At 41.2% G+C, this 21,251-nt stretch overlaps 1 protein-coding gene across 2 annotated transcripts in view; it reads right to left on the reverse strand.

Annotated features, from left to right (window-relative positions):
- LOC122541949 (serine-rich coiled-coil domain-containing protein 2) overlaps nucleotides 1-21,251 on the reverse strand; it is a 642,154-nt gene that overhangs the window by 204,435 nt on the left and 416,468 nt on the right. For both annotated transcript variants that reach the window (XM_087982459.1, XM_087982460.1), the window contains one exon: nucleotides 14,947-15,154. In XM_087982459.1, the coding sequence (XP_087838585.1) occupies nucleotides 14,947-15,154 (208 nt within the window). The remainder of the gene's footprint in view (nucleotides 1-14,946; nucleotides 15,155-21,251) is intronic.

Below are 21,251 nucleotides of genomic sequence, written 5' to 3' on the forward strand. Positions count from 1 at the left end.
GAAGGTGGTTGAGGAGAGAATCATAGTAAGCTGAACTATGATACAAAGTGGTAAAAATAAAAGAAAAGGATTTTTTTCTGGGTCTGATATTTGATAGCATTTACTTTTATTAACATGAGGAGCACGTGGGAAATATACTGAACAGAAAGACACTTCAGTAACGCTAATGCATTATGAATGTACAGAGATTTCTGTGTTTTTTGAGGAAACTCTTTCTTTTGGAGAGTCACACCAACCCTTTAAGAGTGATCTGACTTGACCTTGAGAATTTCTGACTTAACTGCCTTTCACTACAGCATAGCAAAGCTTAACTATACTCGTAAATTCCACAGAGACCAAACAAGCAAAGAGTTACCATATATCTCCACAAAGGCCTCATCTATCACATTTCATCTTCTCTGAGACCAATGTAACTCCATCGCACTAAATTACTGTAAATCTCTTTAGATCCACAATGTATCATTAAGGTTTGTCATTGTTAAATTAAATTAAGGAGAAAATTGTTCAAAAGTTCACAAGTGCAATGGTTAAAAGGAATTCAGATTATTTGATCTGCTGTTGCCTCCCATGCCAATGTTTAAGATGGAAAACTAAAGAACTGCGGGGTATATCTTCTAATGAAACCTGGCATTGTTTTAGCAAGATGCCAGAATCATGGAAACACTCTGATGGGATTTACAAACACACCTCCTGTGCTGTATTAAGGCAAGTTTAAACAGTACTTCACCCATCACACTGCACTCACTGTGGCTCCTGTGCCAGTCGCTTCTTATTCTCAACTGTGTCACTAACAGCTGTGTCTCAGCCCCTTCATTACAACAGAAGGGACCTTGCAAATTAGCCCAGACAAGCCATTCTATCCCTGGTAACAACATCAGCTTATTTTCCACACAAAACTGGCTGCCTATCAGGCAGATTATTAAAGCAGACACACCACTTGTCCTCAATAACTCTGTCCTCCTGGACCTACATTTCGATCTGTCACAGTCAGCTCTTGATCAGTGGGAGGCAAATCTTTCATTTAATTCAGATCAAAACAAGATGTGAAATCTGAATTTTTGATGTTCCAATTAGGCCACAGTTGGATTGGCAATTGACAGCTTCAATTACTTCCCTTTCATATGGTACTTTCACACACAAAGGTGACAAAAATGACAGCATGAGGAAGCCAATCAGCTCATTAATGCATTCACAGGAACCTACAATATCCCTCCCCATCACAGAATCCAAAGTCTTTATTAGTAAAGCTCCTTCATTTTTGCTTTATTGCCCTACCAGAGTTCACACTGCAATAAAACAATCTGAAAACAGGGCTCAATTTGTCTTATGCAGATTTATGTTTACGATTCTTTTTCTTCTGAACAAAGTTTGCCAGAAATCCGTTCTTCCTACACCTTATTTTATCAACATCTGTACAATGTATTTTCATATTCCTTCCAATGAAACTGATTTTTCGTTTTCCAACTCTTCCTTACAACTCAGTTCTATGGCTGAGATGGCTTCACTTTTTGTTTTTCTGCTTGAACAGTTTCTTGGGTGACCATAATTGAAAACAGCATCCAAAGTACACCATTACTTTAGGGTGACAGCCTCAGACTTGTACTCTGTTGATCTGCCAATGCATTCGGTTTCCTCTATTAATCGCTTCTCTGCCATTGCTGGGTCCATTAATGCTCCCAGGTCTCTGCGATCCAGTTCGATGCCCACCTAAACAGAGTCCAGAATACTTACTTAAGGTCTACTGCTGTGCATCACTTGTGATCCAGCTCATATGGAGTGAAAAACTATGCTGTCTGGAGTCAAACCTGGTTTAAAAAGTGCTCAGCAGGGTGAAATTCTCAGAGATCTTGGTGACTTTGTAAACTGACAGGTTTGAGTTGGTTTAAATGTTTGAAGTATGTCAATGCTCTCGCTGAATTCAAAGAATTTGTAGTAAATCAGCCAGAAGTGAAACCTCACTATAGATGAGGGAAACAAAAACAGTCTAACAGCAAGTAAGGTCTCCCGGGTAGACCTTTTGTAATAACACATCTGAATGAGGGTTCAATCTAACTCCAGGCAATGTAATCACAGTATTGTCAGCTGGAAGCTGACTGTGTGATGACCAGTCTCAGTACTTGACTTTGCCTTGTTCTAAAAGCCCAATTTAAACCATTGCTACCATTCAGAAGAGCTGATATCTATTGTGCAGGTCCCCAGAGCAACTATAAATGGCTTTCAGCAATCACATTAGCCTTATTTTCTCATTTTTATAACTAATTATGCAGCAATTTCAACATCACATCAACAGATTGTAAACCACAAAATTGTTGCTGGCTATTGAAGTGAGACATTTAAAAAGCTAATTTCTTTGGAACATCCAGTGCTATGCTATGATACAACTCTGTTCAAATAAAGTTAAAATCACACAACACCAGGTTATAGTCCAACAGGTTTAATTGGAAGCACACTAGCTTTCGGAGCGACGCTCCTTCATCAGGTGATAGTGGAGGGCTCGATCGTAACACAGAATTTATAGCAAAAATTTACAGTGTGATGTAACTGAAATTATACATTGAAAAACTGATTGTCTGTTAAGCCTTTCATCTGTTAGAATACAGTGATAGTTTCACTTCTTTCATGTGTAAATCACAAAACCTTTTTTTAAAGTTGCATTCTCGGGTTAGCTGTTAACAATGGTGATAGCTAGACAATATGTTGAAGGTGTTAGCCCCCTGTGTTCTCTGTCTATGACCTGATGTTTAGATTGATTCTAATCTAAAAAGTGAGATAACAGAGTTTTACATAAATTCATGCAGTTTTTGAGCTCAGAGTTCTACATGAGTCGTGAGTTCATGGAATGCCCTGCCAGTAGCAGTGGTGGACTCTCCCTCATTATGGGCATTTAAGCGGGCATTGGATAGGCATATGGAGGATAGTGGGCTAGTGTAGGTTAGGTGGGCTTGGATCAGCGCAACATCGAGGGCCGAAGGGCCTGTACTGCGCTGTATTCTTCTATGTTCTATGTTCTATGAATGTATGCAGTTTTTGAGCAAAGTGCAATGTAACTCTGCAAGTACAATTTCACCCCACAAAATATATGTGTGCATGTGGGTCTTTGTCTGTCTGGGGTGGGGGTTGAGAGTGTGAGAAAGTGTGTGTATGTGTGTGTAGTGAGTGCAGAGTGTCTTTAAGTCTGTGAGGGGGTGTATGTGTGAGTGTGGGAGTGTGTGTGTCTATAAGGGTGTGTGTGGGTGTCTGTGTGCGTGTCTGTGTGTATGTGAGAGTGTGTGTGTGTGTGTGTAGGAATATCTGTGTGTGTATGTAGTGCAATGGTGGTCACCTGTAATGTGACATGAACCCAAGGTCCCGGTTGAGGCCCTCCCTATGGGTACCGAACTTAGCTATCAGCCTCTGCTCGACCACGTTCCTCTGCTGCCTGTCCCGAAGTCCACCTTGGAGGGTGGTCACCCGAAGGTCCGAGGCTGAATGTCCTGGACCACTGAAGTGTTCCCCAACTGGGAGGGAACCCTCCTGTCTGTTGATTGTTGTGCGGTGCCCATTCATCCGTTGTCATAGCCTTTGCTCAGTTTCCCCAATGTACCATGCCTCCAGGCATCCCTGCCTGCAACGTATAAGATAGACAACGTTGGCTGAGTCACATGAGTACCTGCCATTTACAAGGTGGGACGTGTTTCCACGTGTAATAGTGGTATTTATGTCCACAATCTGACACGTCTTGCAGCGTCCACCGTGACAGGGTTGTATGGAGTTGTCCTGAGAGCCGGGCAGTTTGCTATGAACAATGATCTGTTTGAGGTTTGGCAGTTGTTTAAAGGCAGTAGTGGAGGTGTGGGGAAGGTCTTGGTGAGGTGCTCATCCTCATTGATAATGTGTTGTAGGTCACGAAGAACATGGCATAATTTTTCAGCCCCTGGGAAGTACTGAACAACGAAGGGTACCCTGTCAGTTGCAGCACATGTCTGTCTCCTGAGGAGGTCATTAAGGTTCCTTGCTGTGGCACGTCGGAACTGGCGGTCGAGGAGTTGAGCATCATACCCCGTTCTTGTGAGGGCATCCTTGAGTACTTCCAGGATTCCGTCATGTGCCTCCTCATCTGAGCAGATCCAGTGTATGCGTAGGGCTTGTCCATAGGGAATGGCTGTTTTAATATGTTTTGGGTGGAAGCTGGAGAAGTGTAGCATTGTGAGGTTGTCTGTGGGTTTGCGGTAGAGTGTGGTGCTGAGGTGTCCGTCCTTGATGGAGACGCATGTGTCCAAGAATGAGTCAGACAGTCGAGAGTAGTCCATGGTGAGTTTGATGGTGGGGTGAAACTTGTTGATGTCACTGTGTAGTTTTATAATGTCAAATTACAGGTGATCACCATTGCACTACACACACACAGATATTCCTACACACACACACGGACACAGGTACACACAGACACCCACACACACACATGCACCCCCTCACAGACTTAAGACACTCTGCACTCACCACGTGCGCGCGCGCGCATCCCAGACAGACAGACTCACACAGACAGACAAAGACCCACATGCGCGCACATATTTTGTGGGGTGAATTTGTACTTGCACTTTGCTCAAAAACTGCATACATTCATGTAGAACTCTGAGCTCAAAAACTGCATGAATTTATGTAAAACTCTGTTATCGCACTTTTTAGATTAGAATCAATCTAAACATCAGGTCATAGACAGAGAACACAGGGGGCTAACACCTTCAATATATTGTCGAGCTATCACTATTGTTAACAGCTAACCCGAGAATGCAACTTTAAAAAAAACGTTTTATTATATACACATGAAAGAAGTGAAACTATCACTGTATTCTAACAGATGAAAGGCTTAATAGACAATCAATTTTTCAATGTATAATTTCAGTTAAAGCACACTGCAAATTTTTGCTAAAAAATTCTGTGTTACGATCGAGCCCTCCACAATCCCCTGATGAAGGAGCGTCGCTCCGAGAGCTAGTGTCCTTCTAATTAAACCTGTTGGACTATAACCTGGTGTTGTGTGATTTTTAACTTTGTACACCTCAGTCCAACACCGGCATCTCCAAATCATGACTGTTCAAATAAGTTTTCCTAAATTACTGAGTTAATTCAAAGAATAAAAGGCAATATTTCCAATATTTCCAAATCAAAAAAAAAATGCCTTTGAGTTCATTGAGTTGGATGGAGCAGAATTAGCACCCATACTTATTCACATACCCTTATCTTTAATGATTCTTTCTATTTAATCTACTGAGTTATCAAACTATTTAACAAACTCTTCTTCTGGGTTTGCTCATTTTCTTTTCCCTTTCCCTTAATGTTAAGTTCTGAAGGTGTCAAACCTTAGCCACAGCGTTCTGATTTCTCTCAGAAACTGATCACCTGTCAGATTGCTATAAATACTGTGTCTTACAATTGTGTACTCCACAACCACCTGATGAAGGAGCAGTGCTCCGAAAGCTAGTGCTTCCAATTAACCCTGTTGGACTATAACCTGGTGTTGTGTGATTTTTAACTTTGTAAACCTGTCAGATTGACAGCTTTCTTAGGTCTTCTTTCATTTAATGGAAATGTTTTTAACACTTTTACAGCAGCAGGGTTGGACATGGAGCAGAAAATAGAGGTCAAAGGGGATGATTGATGACAAACTTGGAAAAAAAAAGTTGGAATGTTTAATTTCCATTACTGGCCAATACCCAAGACTATGTAAAGACCTATTTAGATATCTAGAAGAGACTTGTGTCAGTCCCGTTTCATATGTGAAAGAACAGTCCAAAAACCAGTGCAACAAAAAAAATCTGGTAAACATTCTCTTTGTTTCAAACTTGCACGGTATTCTTTAAAAGTCATTTTATTAACCATTAACCCGTCTGAAATCTGACATTTCTCCCTCTTTGGGATGAGTCTTTATCCTATCTATCTTGATGCCATACATATGAATATACTAATGAGGATTCTCGTAAGTTATCATCTGGCATCTAAATAATTTATAAATTGCAAAACTTATCATCTAATTTATGGAACCCAACCAGTCACACTGAAGGTGTCAACTTTTCTTCCATGTCTATTAGACCACAAGATGGAAGAGGAGAAGGAGGCCATTCGGCCCACCAAGTTTGCATCACGATTCAATGAAATCATGGCTTATCTGACAATCCACAATGCAATTTTTTTGCCTTTTCCCCATAACCTTTGATTCCTTTACTGATTTAAGAAATCCAGTCTATCTCAGCCCTGAATATACATAATGACTCAGACTTGGAGGGCCTCTGTGGTAGAGTTCCACAGATTCATTAACCTTTTGTGAGAAGAAATTCCTCCTCATCTTGGCAGCACGGTGGCTCAGTGTTAGCACTGCTGCCTCACAGCGCCAGGGACCCGGGTTCAATTCCAGCCTCAGACGACTGTCTGTGTGGAATTTGCACATTCTCCCCGTGTCTATGTGGATTTCCTCAGAGTGCTCCGGTTTCCTCCTACAGTCAAAAGATGTGCGGGTCAGGTGAACTGGCCATGCTAAATTGCCCAAAAGTGTTAGGTGCATTAGTAAGAGGGAAATGGGTCTGGATGGGTTACTCTTCAGAGCTGAAAATGAGGAAAGTGTGTCCAGCAGGCTAAGATTAAAGGTAGGGAGAGGGTCAGAGGGTCAGTGTGGACTTGTTGTGCCAAAGGATCTGTTTCCACACTGTAGGGAATCTAATCTAATCTCTGTCTTAAATGGATGACCCTGGCTCTGAGGTTGCATCAAATTAGGATTTTGCATACTATTTATTCATAGCATGAGGGTATTGTTGGCCAGGTCAGCATATATTGCCCGCCCCTAATTGCCTAGAGGGCAGTTTGCTGTGGGTCTGGAGTCACGTGTGGCCAGACCAGGTAAGGATAGCAGTTTCCTTCCCTAAAGGACTTTGGTGAAGCAGATGGATTTTTCCTGACAATTAACAATAGATTTGTGGTTAGCATTAGACTCTTAATTCCAGATTCTTTATTGAATTCAAATTCCACTGACTGCTATAGCAAGATTTGAACCCAGTCCCCAGAACATGACCCCAGAACAATACCATTAAGCCAGCAAGAGTTATATGAGAAAATAATCAATAAGTGGCCTACCATTGCTATTTTTAATCAGTATGATTTCCAACAACTGCAACATTCCTATTAGTTCTTATTTTTCTATACCAGAGACATCTTGCAGCTATGGGTACATTTATCCAAACTTCCTTCCCTCCAACTCACTTCTCACAACGCTATGCACACTACATAAGAGGTGGGTGGGAGGGTCTGTAGCTGATATGCTTGAAGAAACAGGGCTGTTTGAGATCCGTAGTTCAAAGATGTAGTGAGGTAAAGCAAATGCCATCATTCCAATGAGCTTTTCACAAATCTACATCCAATCTCTTCACTTCTGTCTCCCCCTTTGTCGAGCCTCCAGCAGAACACTCACTTGTGTTCCTAAACTTGGAGTAAGAACTCCGCATTATAGAGAAGTGAGATTTTCCCAATCTCTCTGAAATCTTAACAAGGAGCATAACAGAATAAGTTGCATTTGCTGACACCACCGAAAGATTCTCACTGCCTTTTGAGAGTGCCCTGCCAGTACAAAGAAAATAGCAGTGACGAAGTAAGCACAACAGATGTAAGCCATCAGGAAGAACAATATCACTGCAGTACTGGCAGGGCTATTGTGCAGCAGATACATTGGAACACCACCACCACCTCCACCCCCCCTCCCGAGCTGTACACTGTCCTGACTTGGAAACCTAACACTGATCGTTCAGTGTCACTGAGTCAAAATCGTTGAACTCCCTCACCAACAGCACTGTAGTTACATTGCATGGAGTACAACTGTTCCAGGAAATAGCTAATCACCACATTCTCAAGGCAATTAGGAAACAGAAATAAATGCTTACTTAGCCAGCAAAGCCCACATCCTATAAATGAGCTCAAAAATACTGGATTATTGCATGCAATTGGATGAGAAAGTCATGAACAGAATCAAAGGAGAACAGGAACAGGACAATGGAGAGAAGACCTAGTTATGGTCAACCAGGCCAAAGCCTGAAGAGGTAAAGGCTGAGACATCATGGTCATCATGACAGAACTGCTGGAGGGGTAGGAATCTGTTAGCCATGCAACTCGGCAGATCCATTTACCAGGCTTACAAACAAACAGTCGTAGAATGACCCCAAGGACCAGCAGCATAGAGGTCCAGGGTGCCTGTGAAGGGATTAATGCAGACACGGAAGCTGGTGTGGTAAAGATTCCTCGGGAAGTTACAGAGCAGTGGGAGCAATATTACATTACCAAGTAGATTGAGATTGTCTCGTCTGTTCATTGTCATTCATAGAACATAGAAGAATACAGCGCAGTACAGGCCCTTTGGCCCTCGATGTTGCGCCGATCCAAGCCCACCTAACCTATACTAACCCACTATCCTCCATATACCTATCCAATGCCCGCTTAAATGCCCATAAAGAGGGAGAGTTCACCACTGCTACTGGCAGGGCATTCCATGAACTCACGACTCGCTGAGTGAAGAACCTACCCCTAACTTCAGTCCTATATCTACCCCCCCTTAATTTAAAGCTATGCCCCCTTGTAATACCCGACTCCATACGCGGGAAAAGGTTCACACTGTCAACCCTATCTAACCCCCTAATCATCTTGTACACCTCAATCAAGTCACCCCTAAACCTTCTTTTCTCTATGACTCTCAGAGGAAACAAAAATAGAGTAAATATTTTTGTACACATTACCTTCAACAGCGTAAGTTGAGAAATCAGACTGTTCTAGTTTTACCCACTGTCACTGTGTGTGCTTTTGTTGGTGATAAGCCGGACTCCCTTTGCTGATATTTTGAGATTAGAGAATTCTGTACACCACAAACCTAGCCCACTTCATTCATGTGTTAGTTTTGTGCAATAACAAAATTATTCTATCCCCTTGTTTGGTCCCATCCTCATCGAGTCAAAAATGACTTGGCAAGATGTGGTTAATGGGACTGTGCCACATGCAAAACAAGGACAGCGTAGGTGTTAACATCTTACCAATGTGAAAGTGACAACTTCCTTACATTTAATTGAATGTCAAATTGCTCAAAAAGGGTGCAGTGCCAATTTATTCTGACCTTTATCTATTAATAAACAAGGTAATTTCCATACCTACACCAGTCTAAATGAGCTGGGCTGTCAAATACTTATCAGTCAGGCAAATGGGCAATTATTCACTGCCATCTCAGCTATTGTTTAATGGAAATCCTGCATCTAGGTTGCATATTTTTTTAAAAAATACAAAAAATATTCTTTTTTATATGAAATACCTCAATGTGGCTTACCAATATTGAAAGTATTCAATGGAAGTCTTGACTACAACATCTCTCCCAGCCAAGAGTCACAATCTCACTATAAATCTTTATTTCCCAAGCATACAGCACAGAAAACACTTCTTTATATATATAGAAAACTGTGCCGCATTGGAGGCTGAGAGCTGACCTTTTCGAAGTTTATAGGAGCGCAGATTGGGTCAATGACCAAAGTCTTTTTTTTCCAGGTTGGGGGAGTCCAAAAGTGGTGGGCATAGGTTTAGGGTGAGAGGGGTAAAGGTATAAAAGGGACCTCGGGGCAACTTTTTCTCACAGAGGGTGGAGCGTGTATGGACTGAGCTGCAAGAGGAAATGGTGGAGGCTGGTACAATTACAACATTTAAAAGGCATTCGGATGGGTACCTGATTAGGAAGGGTTTAGAGGGACATGGGCCAAGTGCTAACAAATGGGATTAGATTAATTTGGTCGGCATGGGTGAGTTGGATTGGAGGGTATGTTTCCATGCTGTATGACTCTATGTGCATGCACACAAAGATCCACTGTCAGGGAGTATACTTGCAGAAACATTTCAGCAAGTCCTAAAGATGTTGCCTCCATTCCTTCTATCTTTGCCCAAAGCACTGCCTCCTTCCTTGTGCATTTATAACCATCTGATTCCTCCTACCTGACAGTCGTGGTGGTGGACTGAAGTTAAACACAGAAATATTATGGAAAGGTTTGATTGTGTACTCCAGTTGAATAATTACTGAGAGATCAGACAATACCAAGTGACAAAAGCAACATCTCTGCCCTTTGAAAGCAGCAAAATAGGTAGAGCTCCATGATCATTGCCAGGTTTAGATGGTCACCAAAAGAAAAGAAACAAGTGTTAAACCATTATATTGTCATTGCAATGTGACACTAAGGAGACACATTGGGCCACACTTTGCCAGAAATAGGCCCAGTGCCAATTTTGGCAAGTTTTATCGAGAATCTCTCTCTCTCCACTGGGCTTTCCGATGGTACCTTCTGAAAATCACCTCGTTAGCATCACATCTCTATGGTGATGCACTCATCAACCTTCCTGTAGCCTGAGGCAGAGGAAATTGTCACTGCTGGGACCTCCATGCCAGTGCCATTGAGAAAGCTCAGCCATACGCCAGGTCAGGCACTAACAGCCAGGAGTTGCCCTTCATAGTGCATGACACCAAGCTGATGGTATACAGAGTTGTGGTAGCTCCTGCCCTCCTGTATGGCTCTGAGACATGGATTATCAAGAGCAGACACCTCAAGGTACTTATGAAGGGATTTTGCCCGAAACGTCGATTTCACTGCTCCTCGGATGCTGCCTGACCTGCTGTGTTTTTCCAGTACCACTCTGATCTAAAGTCTGGTTTCCAGCATCTGCAGTCCTCACTTTTACCTACCTCAAGGTACTGGTGCAGTCCCACCAAAGCTGAATGTGCAAGATCCTGTGAATCTGCTGGGAAGGCAGACAGACCAATACCAAGGTCCTCGACCAGGCCAACATCCCCAGCATTGAGGCAGTGATCCCCACCTTGATCGGTTGTGATGGGCTGGGCATGTGGTCGCCATGACCAATATGCTCTCCTCCCAGCTCCAAAACAACAGGCTGGCCCCAGGTGAACAGAGGAAGCACCTCGGGGATACCCTCAAGACCTCACTGGTAATGTGCAACTTTCCCACAGACACCTCGGAATCAATGGCCCAAGAACGTCCAAACTGGAGGAGCAGCATCCGGGATGGCAGTGAGTACCTCGAACCTTGCCGTTGGGAAAAAGTGGAAGCAGGGAGAAACAGAAGGAGCGCACTGCCACAGCAATGCCCCACCCACCCCCTTCCCATGGCCCACCATCTACCCCCTGTGTAACAGAGCTAGGGGTAGCCCCATCAGTCTGTACAGACACCTACAGACTCACCCTGAGAGTGGGAGAGAGTCATCCTCATCTGCATGGGATTGCCAATGATGGTGATGGGAATCAAAAAGAAACACTTTGGAGGATACATTGATGGCATGACAGGCATTTTATTGCAAATACAAATACACCTTCATAAATGCATTGCTATCTAAGAACAAAACTGCACAGGTTTCCCATCCTTCATATCATTCCACCTTATGATCCTGCCTAAAGGAGTAGCTACCTTTTCCCAATGACAGCATAACCCAAGTTTGGTCATGCCAGCAATTGTGCTGCACTGTCCCTCTGCTGAAGCCAGCATGGTTGTGAGCATCAATAACCCCCTGGACTGACAGCCCTTGACATACTATGCCAGGATCCCCTGACTGAAGGCAGTTTCCCTTGACCTGAGGATGACACTATTTAAGGCATCTGGTTGAAGCCGATGCAGTATGTTTTCTGTTAGCTGTTGGCTCATGGTGCAGGTGTGATAATGATGCTGGCTGTCTCAGGGTCAGCATTAAACAACAAGGAAATACAGAGGCACTGTCAGTCTTAAAGCTCCAGCCAAGGGTCAAAATGCAGAAAGGCAAGGCACAGATGCTGTGAGCATCTAAGAAGCACAAAGTAACAGAGAGTAAGCTCTGAAATGCAGGCTGGTCGAACCCATGCGATGGATGCTTGTTCCTGCATGCTAAGTCCCTTGCAGCAGCATTTACAAGGAAAAGTGATGTTGTGGTCCAAAATGCAGCGCTGTTGTGCAGAGCTATGTTGAAGTGGGTGGGAGATGTGTCATAAGGGTGCATTCAGGCTGGTACCTGCCTGATGCCAATCTTCATGGATGGATGCTACTCACAAAGCCAACCTCAGGAATGCTGCCCAAACCAGAGGCCCAGAGGAGCAAAAGCAAGCAGAGGAGCTGGAGTCACTCAGCACCTGCTCTGTCTTCACGTTGGAAACTGTCACCATCTAATTTCTAACTAGTAAGTGGGAGAATGAGAACCTGCATTGTGATAATGGCATGCTAATGCATGCAAACAATGCAAATAAGCCACTTATAGCAAGATTCTCATCTCACTGTTCAAACATTAGTTGGAGAATTAGAATTTTCTTCTTGACATCAAGAATCTCATTTTGCAACATTCACCCTATTTTTCCAAATGACTCGCCAATGAACACATTGTCCAGAGGCTGCAAAGATTCCACCCATTTCACTATTTTCACCATATCTGCTGTAAACTTCTCAAAGAACTCTTTGTGGTGACACTTAGGCCACCTCATTGGCCACTTCAGTCCCCTTAGATCAAATACTGACTGATCATTCAATGCGACCCATCTGATACGCACTACAACACGCAATGACATTTTCATGAGACAATCCAATGTTGGTTTTACTCGAAACTGAGTTGGGTCAAACCAACTGAAGAGATGCACAGAGAGGGAATTTACACTCTTCAAAGTATTAGAATTTGTTAGAACAAAATGTTTAACCACAAATCCCAATAAACAGCAGTACATCTTGACTTTAACTCAAATAAAACCTAATGCAAATGTTAAGACCTAATCTAACAGGGTAGATCAATAATGCCTGCTTACCATGTCTTGCTGTACCAACAGTACAGACAATCTGCCAGGCAAAATCAAAAATGAAATCTGTACTATTTTTAAAAAATCAGTTTTTTTTAAAAATTAAATCATCTTATGGAGGCTTGTATTCAAAGTGATAATGAATCAAATATAATTCTCTGCATCTGAGTAGCACCTATTGTCATTCTTGTAGAATGATACGTTGTCCAGAATGAACCTTACATAATGGAAAACATGTGTTACTTAAATTTATAAGTGTAAAACTCATCTTCGGTATTAAGTAAAGAATTTTAGTCATCACTTGGAAGATTATTACTATAGATTAATGAAACTGAAAAATATTTCCTCTGGTCAGGAGTTAGGTCATGGGAATTATCCATCTAGAACAATCCCTGACAGTGAGAAGCATGACCACAGAATCATAGAGTCATTGAGACGTACAGGACAAAACAGACTCTTCAGTCCAACTCGTTCATGCCAATCCATAAATCCTAAATTAATCTAGTCCCATTTGCCTGCATTTCACCTCAATCCCTGGGAACCCTTCCTATGCATGTTTTCATCCAGATGCCATCAACACGTTGTAACTGTACCAGCCCCAATCACTTCCTCTGGCAGCTCATTCCATACACATATCATCCATGGCATAAAAAAGTTGCCCCATAGGTCTCTTTTAAATCTTTCCCCTCTCACCTTAAACCTTTGAACTCTAGTTTTGAACTCCCCACCCTAGACCTTGGCTATTCATGATTTTACAAACTTCTGTGGGTACACCCCTCAACTCCAACACTTCAGGAAAAATAAGTAAGAAATTTCTTTCCAAAGTTAGTTATTGAAGCACAGAACACTTTTAAAGGAAACTTAGGATGAAGCAGAGCACAATGCTCATGAATAGGAGAAAGCAAGGCAGGATATCAAGTTCTGAATTGTTCTACTATGAATTGGCTGAAGGTCTCTATCTCTCCTTACTTGGACATGATAACTGCTGAAGCTTGAGGTTTATTTGTCTGCCATACGAGCTTGCACATTTAGGCACACCACCTGACAGAGGGGCTACACTCTGAAAGCTTGTGATTTCAAATAAACCTGTTGGATTATAACCTGGTGTTGTGTGATTCCTGACTTTGTTCACCCCAGTCCAACACTGACACCTCCACATCATAACTAAACTTATTCAGCCACATATTGAGCTCAAAACTTTCAAACTACACCTATACCATAAATCAGGAATGGCATTGACAACACTATTCTTGAGATAGCTGAAGAAGATAAATATCTTCAGACTTATTCTGTCGACCTTCAATTAAAGGAAATCACATTTGGAATGCAAGGCTCCATTCACCTCTGTTCAGGTCTTCACGCTCTAATTACCCAGGAGGAAGTCTTGCCCCCGAGGTCACCTCTCCTTCCACTAAGAGTTGCCATAATCAGTTCATCTAAGACCAATAGCACACTGAGTGATGCCCCCACGGCAATGCAACACAATCACTGAAAATCATTCAGCAATTTCTCTATGGCTGCTGTCTGAATCACTCAGCTATTCTTACTCCCACTTCAAAACAATTTAATCAGAAGGATGGCTATTCACTATGCTCTGTTTCTCACCAGCGGGTCAGCTTCTTTTTCTGTCCCTCCCTTATTGCTGCTACCGTGGCCCTGAAGCAACATTCAAAATTTAAAAAAAAGCAAAACGAGCAGGAAAGCTATCTCTGATTTTCTTCAGTTTGCATCATTTTGGTCAGGTTTGTGGCGGAATTGATCTGAAATTTTACTGTCAATGTCAAAGAACTACAAAACTGGGCTTGAGGAAGGAGGGGGGGGAGGAGTGTAAATGGGCAAAGATCACTTTTCAACTTAACTTAGCGATGCTGCTCCCAATGAAATCATCTTCTACCTACTTGCAAAATAGTCAATCAGATCCTGCAATAAGTTGGTATGGTTGTGGCAGCAGAAATAAAATATAATTCTGTACATAAAACATCAGTTCAGCTCTGTTCTCCATACAAGAATAACAAAGGCTTCCAAATAATATTGTCACATGGATTTGAAATTAACCATACTTTTCAAAGCATTTGCCTTGTAACTTAAGATTTAACATTTAACAGTAGCTTTAATAAAACCATTTGTGGGCATTGTAAGCAGTGTACCTGTTGCAGCAATTGCTTCAATTTCAGTATCTGGGTTTTGACAGAGGTGCAGTCATGCACCATGTGGCGCAGCGTCAGCACATCCAGCATCACAGTGTTCTCAGTCAGAGGCCGAGACGATCTCACGTGACCACTAGGAGGTCGGCAGTAACTTGCAGCCGCATGCCAATCAAAGTGGCCCACTGGAAGCTCTTGGGAAGCGGGACTCCTGAAAGAAAAAGGCCCATTATCATTTCTCACATATTATCAGAAAAATAAAACCATGAAGGTATTCCTGATTATTGAATTTCCAATGACAGTGGCTGCGTTTACAGCTGTTGGCTAATTATCGAGTTGCAGCTCTGACATTTGATGTTTTCCAGCTACAATATACGAAATGAAACCTCATCTCAGCTTTGCTCCACGCTCAGTCATCATCTGAATCCTGACAGAACACTCTTGCTTGGTGTGAAGACCAGGGTTGGGTGCCAATACCTTATGCAATACATATTACACATCATGCCAAAAAGGTTGTCCCAGTGCAGAGATTAAGATACATACATGTAAATAGGACACCAGCAATGGATTAAGGGATAAATTCTGTTTCAACAAAATGAAATTCTGAGCACCAATCTGCTGAATTGGAAGAAATTTAGCTTGGAATATCCAATTTGGAAGCTTTTTATTTTCATTCACGGTTGTGTTCAAAACTGCACAGTCTGCATTTATGCCGAGTGTTGAACAGGCTACAAGAGTCAAAATTGCCAACATTATACAATTCAAAGTGCAGATAACTGGATTTCTTCTTGCTTTATTTTTCAACACAATCAGTTGCACTCAGAACGAAAAGTAAAATTACTTTCAATTAGAGTTCTTTTGTGCATTAAATGTCATACTCATCAACCCATTCTAAATAGTGTGGCATTTTGTCCCCCTCCTTACGTTTTCTGATTTAGTTTATGATCCCACTCGAAACCTCCCACTTCCACCTCTACAACATCACCCACCTCATTTCTACTTGAACTCACTGGCTGAAATTCTCATTCAAACTTTGCCTTCAGACGTCACTGATATCCTAGCACGCCTGCCAACCTCCAAACTCCCAAATTTAAACTTAAGATCCCACACCATGTAACATTCACTGCTCTATCAGCTGATATCTATAAACCATAACATTTTCATTCCAACTCCAGAAGCTGGTGAGAGTCCAACTTGTTTTTTTTGTCATTAACAGTGCCTCCTTGCAACGCATCCTCACGTTCCACGCTGTGAATAAATTCTCTAAACTGCAGCTCTTCTCCAGCTCCTCCTTCCTTTAAGACCTTTCTTAATACCTTTTCTTTGATTTGATACTTCTGTCCTCACACCTGTGAAATGTACTTTTTGCATTAAAATGACAGAAATGCAAGTTGCTACTATTGGCAGAATTAACAATCTTTAACCATGTCTGCACTGTCTGTCTAAGAAGCTGAATTTTGTGGCAATCCTCTGCCTTTTCCATATAACTCTGCACATTGTTTCTATTTAAATAATCATCCAGTGCCGCCTTAAATGCCTCAATTGAACCTGCCTCTACCAAACTTACAAGCACTGCATTCCACTTGCTATCTGGTTCTTTTACAAATCACTCTAACCCTGTGCTGTGTGGATCTCAATCCATTTACGAGTGGGAATAGGTTCTTTTCTCCATAACTTTTACTTTCCAGATCCATGTTGAAAACTTCTCCGATCTTTCCTCATAACTGAAGTACCTCATTACTGGAATAAACAGTGATGGTGGTGGGGTAATTTAGTAAATGCAAGCCTGTGACCAGTGGTGTACCACAGGATTGGTGCTGTGACCCTTGCTGTTTGTTTTGTACATTAACGACTTGGATGCGAACGTAAGTATAATTAATAAGTTTTAGGATAACATGAAAATTGATGTTGTTGATACTGAAGAGATAATCTTAGGTTCAAATTTGATGTTGATCAGCTGGTAAACTTGGCAGAGCAATGGCAGATGGAATTCAATCCTCATTAGTGTGAGTTGATACATTTTGGGAGGTCGAATAGGGAAAGGATATACACAATGTGTGGTAGGTCCCCAACAGCAACTGAGGAACAAATGAACCTTATTGTAACATCCACTGATCCCTGAAGGTGTCAGCACAGACAATCAGGGCAATGATGAAAACATACAGGATTTTTGTCTTTATTAGACATAGTGTAGAATACAGGAGAAAGAAAGTCTTGTTGCAACTTAATAAAACATTGATTAGGCCTCAGATGGAGTATTGTGTGTAGTACTGGTTGCCACATTATCAGAACAATGTGATTGCACTGGAGAGGAGGCAAACCAGATTCACTAGGATGTTGCCTGGGGTGAAAAGTCTCATGATGACGAGAGACTGAATTGCCTGGGTTTGCCTTCCTTGGAATAGAGGAGGCTGAGACGGGATCTAAGTGAGGTATACAAACTTATGAGAGGAATAGGCAGAGTAGGTGAGAGTCTTGGTCCATATCTAAAACCTGAGGGCATAAGGTTAAGGTGAAGCAAGTCATTTAGAGGAGATGTGAGAAATAATTGTTTCACCCAGAGGGTGGTAGATATATGGAATGCGCTGCCTTAGAGGGTGGTAGGGGCATGTACTCTCGCAACTGGATGAGCACTTAAAATGCCAAGGCATAGTAGATTATGGTCAAAGAGTGTGGTGATGAAAAAACAAAGCTGATCAGGTAACATCCAAGGAGCAGGAGGATTGACGTTTTGAGCATAAGCCCTTCATCACAATTCCTGATGAAGGGCTTATGCTCAAAACTTTGACTCTCCTGCTCCTAGGATACTGCCTGACCGGCTGTGCTTTTCCAGCACCACACTCTTCGACTCTGATCTTCAGCATCTACAGTCCTCACTTTCTCATAATAGGTTATAGACCAAGTGCATATGAAATTAGTGTCATTTGGTGCTTGTAGTCGGCATAGACATGGTGGGCCAAAAAGCCTATGACTCTAAACCTCTTCTACACTCTCTACAATGCATTCACAGCATTCCCAGCTGAGGTCTAACCAGTATCCTATTAAGTTTAACATATCTTCTCTGCTCTTGTAGTCAATATCCCCAATAATGAAGCCTAGAATACTGTGTGCTTTATGAACAGCACTCTCTACCTGTCCAACAATCTTTAATGATTTATCCACATACACATCAAATCTCTCTGCTCCTGCACACATTGCTCTGCCAAGTTTACCAGCTGATCAACACCAAATTTGAACCTAAGATCATCTCTTCAGTATCATCCATTCCAATAACCTATGTCGTTTTGAAATTCTGTACAGTTCCCTCACAGTTTCCAGATTTCCCAAGTCCAGTGTCATCCGCAAACCTTGAAGCTCATCTCTGCATATCAAAATCTAGACCATATTTAATATTGTTTAATATTACAAGACAAGTTTGCCCTTAATTGTTTAAGTAGTATATCAATGAAATATTTCCAGCAGGAAGAATTTAACCCATCGTTTTGACAAACAATAAACTCTCTATCTCAACATTATGCAAGAAGAAACAGGTTTGATTGTTCACCCAGCTTCAATGAAACAATCAGGCAAAAACCACGACATTTTGTACTGGACAAAAACATCAAATCAAGAAATTACAAGGGAGAAAAGACAGACAAGTAACTTGCAATTTGGCTGCAATAGAATGCTAAAGTAAATGGGTCTTTCCAAAAAGCTGAATGAAACTTCTCAACAAAAGCTTTTTTGACATGTACAACTACAAAATTGAAATTCTAATGAAACCAATACTTGATAATTTTATTTCCTTTGAAGAAGGATGCATACTGCATCTAAATTGCATGGCTGACTCTGAAGGAAACTGGATTACAAGAACTCAGTGTCTCAGTATTATTCAGAATGCACCGACTGAAAGAAAAACTATTTTGTCTCTGGGGATAATGCTTCAAGTTGGATTGCTCCCAATGCAACAGCACAGAACAGAATCATTCCTACAGGCTATTTGCTAAATCTAATTGACTTCCCATTTCTTACAGGTCTGCTATAAAATGGTTGCTATGTCATGCTATTCAGTGATAAGGCATTAGCCTCCTGAACGACAGAAAGATTAAAATAGTGTGCACTTGGCCGAATGATTCCATCATGACACTCCATCTGTAGGAACAATTAATGTTAATATATTTATTGCAAATATTCCTCTACCTTTACAGGTAATGTGATTTAGCATAATGGAATATTGGAAAAGGCCTTTAATATTTTGACAGCATCCTTCTGATTGCCTACACAGCAGGCTTTAACTCTTTTAGCAGATTTGCTCTGCGTCATGGGCTTCTTGAAAAATATTCTGAAGTCAAGAATCTCAACATATTTTGACAGGTGAACACCACACGACAAGAGGGGTGAGTTGAATTGAATTATTCTTACTGTTCTCTTCAGCCCACAAAAGAGATGTGTTTTTTAATTTTATATTCCTTTACATTGTAAAAACAAGTGATGCTCTATTTCCCCAAGTCCTGTTTGTGAAGTTCAGATTAAAAATGACCCACAGCAAATCGTTTACAGTCAATACAAAGTGCACTTTTCATTACTGCACTCAAAAACCGGGGGAACAGTTCACACCACACATTCATATCGACTTATCAAGGAAGAAAAGAAAAACAAAAGAAGGCACAATTGTAAATTGATTAAAATTAAAGCTATTGCAATTAGTTCACACAAATTACAGAATCTAGTTGAGGTTCTTCCACACAAGCTCAGGCACATTATTGCTAATGGTGCAATGGTTAAAAATTGGGAATGTGTTCACATCACAAGGTTTTGTTATAGAAATCAGACCTTTGAGAGATATTGAGATCAGAAACATGCATTTAGTTAAAGCTGGAGCTGCTTATCCTTCTGCTATAACAAGCATACTAATAAATAAAAGTTAAAGCTGTATAATTAAAGGTGTTTCAAATAAACCAGCAATTTCAGTCATATGACTGGTGAGTCAGGTTGAGGCACGCAGCTAATAAAATGGATCTGTTAACCCTTTGTCAGAAACAATAGTGTTTTGTGGGAGATAACTGTGGAGTCAAGTAGTAATGGGTTTTGATAAACAGGTAGAGGTAGACATCTTGTCCACTAGCTTTTTATGTTGGTTTGGCTGGAATGTTCACACAATGCAAACAGTGTTACATTCCAGGTGATCAGTTCATTTTTGTCCTATTAATTGCTGGAAATTTCTGGAAACAGTCATCTTGCTCATTCTGCGGTTCAATAGCAACCAATTTAAAATCTGACTGGAGTCCAATTTTGACAAAAATAATTTAAACAACAGTATAGTTTTGTTTTTAATTAGGACTTCTGTCTTGCTGTCTTTTGGGGATTACAGTAAATTAGATCAGAAAACAGAGTTTAAAACAAAACATGTAAAAGACATGAGATTTTTTTTTCCAAAAATACCATTTAACCATTGTCATAACTAGACTATTGTCCTTTAAATGTAATCAAGTTCTGTTCCTAGAAACAACAGAAGTTGGAGAGTAATGATTATTTTGAAGTAAGGTGAACAGCAAGGTTTTGTCAGAATCTGGGTAATGGATAGAAGCAAGCACAGCAAATTTAGCTTTCCAATGCTTCTGTGTCAATATCCAAGGTATAGATTTGGAAAAGACAGTTCTTAATTTATCCATGACTGGACTGACAGGATTTGATTGACATACCAGATAATCCTGAGCAGGTCATGCAGACAGAAAAAGATGATTTTGTCCTTTTAAGTTCCTTTTTCTGTACTAGAAACTATCTTTTATACAGACAGCAGTATCAATCCCAAGTTTGTGAAACCTCAACAAGACCCAAATTCACTCACTGTCACTTGCATCTAATCCTGACTGATGCACGGCTGGTCTCTCCAGCAAACATGATGACTCCAGATCGACAATTTTTGAAATCATTGACATACTCTGTTCGACATGTTATATGCACAATGCAAGTATCCAAATCAATGCACACTCTATCCTAACTTTGGAAAACTCAAGCAAACAAATCTCAGTCAAGTTACTAACATTATGCTTTCAGTCTGCAAAATATCTGTTGTTTATTACCCCTAGTTCCAAACATCATCAGAACCACCGCTGCCAATCCCACCTTGCTATGGAATCCACAATTAGATACTTGAAGAGGCAATGGTGTGGTAGTAACAACACTGGACTAGCAATTCAGAATTTCAGGCCAATGTTCTGGATACATGGCTTTGAATTCCACCATAACAGATGGTAATATATTAATTATTTTTAAAAATAAATTTGTATCAAAGAGCTGGCCTGAAAGTGACTATGTAATAGTCAATT

This window comes from Chiloscyllium plagiosum, unplaced genomic scaffold (genome assembly GCF_037043375.1).
Source record: "Chiloscyllium plagiosum isolate Xiang-an unplaced genomic scaffold, Cpla_swu_hap1 HiC_scaffold_43, whole genome shotgun sequence".
NCBI classification, from domain to species: domain Eukaryota; kingdom Metazoa; phylum Chordata; class Chondrichthyes; order Orectolobiformes; family Hemiscylliidae; genus Chiloscyllium; species Chiloscyllium plagiosum.